Below are 6,412 nucleotides of genomic sequence, written 5' to 3' on the forward strand. Positions count from 1 at the left end.
TGCTGATTCTCGATGGAGTCGTTCGATCGTTGCTTCCCTAATCGAAGATCTTTACGTCCATCTTGGACTTTGTCTTCAGCTGTGTCGTCTAAGCCATATCGCGTGAGCCTGTAGTCCTCTTTGTCCACGCTGAAGTCGGATAAGGCGCACTCGTGGCGTCCTCCGCCATTGTTTATTGCGGATATCGTCGCAGACGAAACAGTGGAAGACGAAATCGAAGACTTAACGTCGCGATCCTTGCTTCTACCGCTTCCTAATCCTACTTCGATGATATCGTGCGCGATTCGAACTCGGTTATTAATTTCTGACGGTTTAACTACGCTGCCCTTAGCCTCGATAGAGGGTATCGCATTGATTTTCACGAGGTTCTCGCGTTTGGACGAGGTGGCGACAACCTGGGACACCTCCTCCCGCTGACTCGATCGGGGCTGTACCCTGACCACCTTCCTGACCTTTCTATCATCGTCAACGAAACCTACCTCGTCGAGGATCTGTGATTCGCCGGTTTCGGTGGCGATGATCTGTTTCGCGAGACCTGGATACGCGGCCTTCGCGGTCGTTAAATGTTTGGCGTTACCGTTCTCGGCAACGAGAGCGCTAATGAATTTCTCGCGCGCCTCCTCGAGGCCGCCACCGACATGTCGGGAGGCGATGCAAGCCATGTTCGTTGCGTTCTGGGTATTCTTACGCAGAACCGTATCAGGCACATCGATGGATATAATTTCGATCGGACTCGGGGAATCCATGGTAACGTCGCTAGGCGACGGCGTGAGAAAGGTGCTTTGATACTTGGAATCAATGGTCAAGTAATTATTCGCGTTGGGCGAGGTCAGTTCCAACTTACTTCAGTGTCCAAGTAGATTGGCAGCGTGAAAAACAAGACACTATTTTTTACATGGTCTTCGTTATATCGATGCTTGGTAGAAGCCCGATTCAGGACAAAGATGTTCCACTAATTTGTTTAATCGTATTTGAAAGACATCTGTGTCGCTCGAGTTCGTCGACGGTGTTTGAATGGCAAAGGGAATTGAGCAAAGCAACGAAAATTACCTTTATCCGTGAATCGGTACTTTTACTACAATTAGAAAATTAAATGTAACTACTTAGAAAAGTTAACGTAATGTAAGGAATGTAAGAAAAATGCAGTTGCTAAAATTTATTCGTGATTACAGTGTGAGGAAGTAGGTTGTTAAGATTTGATTTACATATAAATGGAAGACTCTTAGACTAGACTAATATATTGCTGTGTATTGTTTGTACAGGATAGGTTAACCCTTTTAACACTCAATAAATTCTTTTATGGAAATTCACTATACTTCTATGTATATATGGATATCTATTGGATAAATAATTTTCAAAAATCAGTCAATCATTCAAAAATACAGGTACTTTAAGTACTTAAATGTATTCATTAATAATATTTATATTATTATTAAGGACTTAAATGTATTCCTTAATATTCATATTTATATAAACCTTCAGTTTATACACGTTTAAGAATTACACACATTTCTAATTAAAAATTACATTTCTTAATAAGATAAATTTGTGCATTATTGCATAATTCGTTAACATTCTTTATAATATCTATAAAACATTTAAGAAATCACTTTGTAGTAAAGAACTTCATATTTCCATTATAATTGAATATTTTAAATTTTATTCTTTTAAAGATCAACATTTTAGTAACAATAATAGACGATCTTACGATTAATGTGTCGACATTATTGAGTACTAAAAGGATTAAATTGTAATCATAAAATATATAAATGTATTAATGTACAACAGCTTTACAACATCTTAAATTAACCAATTCTGTACACTCTAAACTCACCAACTACGTGGAATATGATTGCTATAAAAATATATACTTCTCATACAAAATATATAAAAATAAATACTTGTATAATTCTACTGATAAATATACTATTAAATTTCCACTAATTAAGTACACTAACATTTCAGTTAAATTATGTTTAAACTCACATTGTAGATGCTGTTGTCTTTGCATCATAAATCCCATGCTTATATACGTAATCGATCACAGCATCTTGCAGGAGATATCTGACACTCTCACCTCGCTTCAATGCCCGCCTTATTCTAGTTGAGCTAACTTCATTTGGAATCCATTCGGTCACTATGTATATATTGTGCTGTGCAGAAGTTAAAAATAAAAACAAAATTAGGAAAATGTAACAAATATGTAAGACGTATTGTTAAAAGTTCAATTACCATATGCTTGGATAGAATATCTGAATCATATATGAATTTATTTGGATTAGAACCTTCCCTTGTAATAACTACAAGACCATGTTCTCCAACAATGGCATCAATCTGTAAATAAAACATTAAAGACATTTTTCTATAATTAACAAAACATTATTAAAGATGGTAGTGTAATATAAAAAACTTATCAACTTACGTCTTCCTCAGCCCAAAGATCATATGTTCCAAAACTTTCTAATAAATCAGCACCGCATAATAGTTTAATTTGAATTGGTGTACGATCAGGACTATTTTTTACATTTTCTGGGATCCATTCTAGATCTTCAATTGGTACATTATGTTTAACGTGGTTTGAATCAAATAACATAGAATTTAATAAATTTTGATGGTACTGTAAACTTAATCTGGTTTTTGTCCAACCATTTTGCCTAGTTTCCCAAGTGCTGAGTCTAATCCAATCACTGTTCTGTAATGCTAATCTTAACATAGAACATCTATGTGTGGCACATGCTAGTTCTTTCTTAGCATATGCATCGTGTACTGGAGATATAACACCACCAACCACGATATGGGTTCCCATTCGATGAAGATGATCTCTGGCAATTTCTGAAAATTTCAGATGAATTGCTATCATTATATCTCATATGTTAAAGCAAAAGCAAAATTGTGTTCACAAAGAAAGAATTACACGAATTATTTAAATTAATCTATTAATAAATAGTTTCATTCGGAAATTTGATTAAAACTTGATGATTTTGTGAACATGCATTTTACATTCTAAACTATTTTTAGACGTCGATGACATAAATTCATGATGTTTACATAGTGTTATCTTAACAATGCTTTGACGTATTCAAATAATCAACAAAGCTTAACTGTTGCAAGATTCGTCTACTACATTACGCAAAAATTGGAGAGTTTTGTATTTATGCAAAGACTCGATATTGATTATACGGAATGATATATATGTACCAAACATTCTTAAATGCATGTTGGTTGGAGGGTTATAACTGCCACACGACATAAGAATAACACGCGTTGGTGCCATTTTTTCTCCTTTTATCTCGCTGCATGTGATGACAGCAGTTTTACTGAATTGTTGGAATTCCCTTTTCGTAATATTGTATAGGCAGAACACGAAACATTTAGACTGATGTATAATAATACGAGATAAATCGTTATACGAGCCACAGTAACAACCAACCACACTGTACAGACTACAACGCACTAGCTGATGTTTCAGCCATATTTGAGACTGTGCTACTACAGGAGTCAGTTGAGAAATTGTTCTCAACATGTTTAACTTACATGACACTTAAATTTGTTATCTCTCACATATTGCATATCTTTATCTTTTACATAAGCTAATAACTACTGTAGTCAATGAGAAAATTTATAAACGATATTCAATTATTAATTTGACGCACGTTGAAGTATCGCTACTTTCCTTTCAAGAGCCTCTTTAAAACGACCTAATGTATTGACTTAATACAGAATCTATCTATATCGATATTCTATTTCATCCATATTGAAGGATCTATCATTTCATACATTTCGTGAGTACTTTAAATTCATAAGAAATAACTTTCCATAACATGCTATACTATTCAAATTTATAGGAATTATATGTAAGTATTAATAATAAATAACTTTAATGATACATTAAACAAATTTTTTTATACTTGTAAAATGATTTGAATTGAAAAGGTTTTATGCATAATAATAATAACTTTGTAAATGTATTCCAAAAACAACATTTGATATGTTTCCAAATATCATATATAACTTTTAATTATATTACTTGTTTCTAACCAACAACGCTTGAGTATAGGTTATACTATGTAAGTTATTCTAAAGACGTCAGTTATACCACAAACTTTGTATCAATAAGATATGTAGAGTTATTCCTGACTCGTAACTATTATTAATCAAGTGTAATATTGAATTCGATAACTTTATCTTTCCTTATTTATATTTTTAATCGTAACTTTAATTAATAGCGTATGATAAAATTATGTAATTGTTTAAAAATAATTTATACATTTCTTTTATTTTATATCATATTTTATTAATATTCGTAACATATTAAATAAGTCTCATATATGTTATGAATATAATAAATTTGTTTAAATTTATTTATTCTGAAATTAATTTCTTTTATGATTTACGTATTTAATAAAAATATGGCGCAACAACATTTCGAAGGAGTTAAAGTTAATCGATATTATTATCGATATTATCGACGGTTGCGATACATTGGAGAGACATTTTCAGAATGATCGACGAATTCTGTACGAGTTAACATTGTTTTCAGAGAATTGACGTACGTATTTTTACTCTTCTTTTTAAATTATTATGAGTTTCAAACTAATATGATTACTGCTATTAATGTAATATCATTTTATTATACATTTGAAGTAAAATAAAGCATAAATACGATTGTATTATAATATTTAAATTATTACATTTATTTCATTATATTTATTTAGAATATTTTTACGTATAATTATACAATTATATAAAAGTATATGTAGTCAGTACATTTTTTATTCTTGATATACTTAAGTGTTATAACAAAAAATGAACTTTTTGAGGGGAACCTATATTTTTTTTTTGTTCAATATGATTGAAATGTTAATTATATAACAAATTTAATAAAATTTAAAATCTCTTAGAATTTCTCTTTCGAATTGTGAAACATACTAATTATATTACTTTTTGGAACAGATTCCTTGCGTAATACATCATTCAACTGAAACTCTACCACGAATGTATCTTCAGCATGAGTCAGCAACGTCAGTAATATTAGCAGCGGAAAGGTGTTCTTGATTATTCTGCGATAGGTGAGTCGTAAATTTTCTACGCCAAGGAATTATGACTTGACAAAGTCGATTATGGGACTGAATAATTGTAGAACATTTGCTAAATGTGCTATTCATAAAAAAGCATCAATTTATGAAATAGTTTCTAATAATAAATGGTTTTCAATAATTTTACAAGGATAATTTTAATAATACACTAATGAAAGAGGTAGGTAAATCAAATTTTATTTCTGTACGAATATGAATGACAGGAATTTATAAAAACACTAATAAAATGGCGATAAATATTAATTAAGGATATTTAAAAAATTAATATAAATTTCATTAAAATCTAAAACTTTCAATATTATTTATTGCAGAGATACTAATCGTAAATATATAAGTGGCTATGAATTCCCGATTGACCTATTCCACTTTGACGAAGTGACGGAAATCATGGGCAGGATAGGTACACATCCCTTGTATACCCCTTCTACCAGCGAGTTTAGTAGTGGCGGATGTGTTAAGCGGGACACTGTTTACTTATTCCCATTCTGTCAACTAACTAGGATACTGCATCTTTTTACGTTTGCCTCCAGCAGCGAAGGCATATTTTTCAAAATTTTTATCCACTGTATTATTAAAAGCTAGTCCAAAGTGCTTATATTTAAATTTTATATCCCAAGATATTGAGGCAGATATCACGAGAACATATCATAACACAATTCTATAAAGTAGAAAATATATTGCATTTACACTTGTCATTAAATTACTTAGAGGAATATATTTATTATAAACAAAATAAAAGTCCTGAAATGTATCGTATCTACTTACCTCTTATTAATTTCTTACATATTTCTCTTTATTCAACTAGGTAGTACAGTGTCTTTCCAGTCCAAGAATCTCAACAAATTCGTTATGTGACAATTGGAAAAAAGAACTCACCGTTGTACTTTATTTACAATCGTAAGCAGTACAAAAATCAGACAGTATTCTAGCCAAAACTACCACTAAAGGAAACTCATCTCAAACCTCTCCACTCTCATTTCTTTTTCAGAACCAGCCAAACTACTTCCACGTTGCACACTCTCAGAGCTACCATCTCTACATAGCCTCGACCAGCCCACTCGCCATTCCCTCTACGACTGTCCTTCCACCAAACATCATTCTTGACATTTCTTGAAGCAAAAATTAAACCGGTGGACCCGAAACCACGTCCAACGATCCAGACCCTCCTCCAGTAAGCTCCAATTCGCCCCTGGCCGCGTCTTCATCTTCGCCTACTCACCCTCGACCAGGTAGACTCGTCCTTGGCGGAAGGGTGGTATCGGCCATGCGGAAACGAGCCACGTGTCGTTAAGCAGCGCGCGCTCGTGATACATGGT

At 32.6% G+C, this 6,412-nt stretch overlaps 2 protein-coding genes across 2 annotated transcripts in view; both read right to left on the reverse strand.

Annotated features, from left to right (window-relative positions):
* LOC108552161 (probable serine/threonine-protein kinase DDB_G0279719) overlaps positions 1-546 on the reverse strand; it is a 6,942-nt gene extending 6,396 nt beyond the window's left edge. The window contains exon 1 of the mRNA XM_017906575.1: positions 480-546. The gene's annotated coding sequence lies outside the window, so the exon portion shown is untranslated. The remainder of the gene's footprint in view (positions 1-479) is intronic.
* The window catches only part of Nmnat (nicotinamide mononucleotide adenylyltransferase), a 5,489-nt gene extending 1,966 nt beyond the window's left edge, over positions 1-3,523 (reverse strand). Inside the window, exons 1-5 of the mRNA XM_017906572.1 lie at positions 3,199-3,523; positions 2,423-2,832; positions 2,233-2,334; positions 1,987-2,153; positions 1-843 (exon numbers count right to left, since the gene is read on the reverse strand). The exon at positions 1-843 is cut by the window's left edge and continues 1,966 nt beyond it. Coding sequence (XP_017762061.1) covers positions 1-843; positions 1,987-2,153; positions 2,233-2,334; positions 2,423-2,832; positions 3,199-3,523 — 1,847 coding nt within the window. The remainder of the gene's footprint in view (positions 844-1,986; positions 2,154-2,232; positions 2,335-2,422; positions 2,833-3,198) is intronic.
* Positions 3,524-6,412: the final 2,889 nt, after the last annotated feature.

This window comes from Eufriesea mexicana, unplaced genomic scaffold (genome assembly GCF_001483705.2).
Source record: "Eufriesea mexicana isolate 0111107269 unplaced genomic scaffold, ASM148370v2 scaffold5561, whole genome shotgun sequence".
In the NCBI taxonomy this organism is placed as follows: domain Eukaryota; kingdom Metazoa; phylum Arthropoda; class Insecta; order Hymenoptera; family Apidae; genus Eufriesea; species Eufriesea mexicana.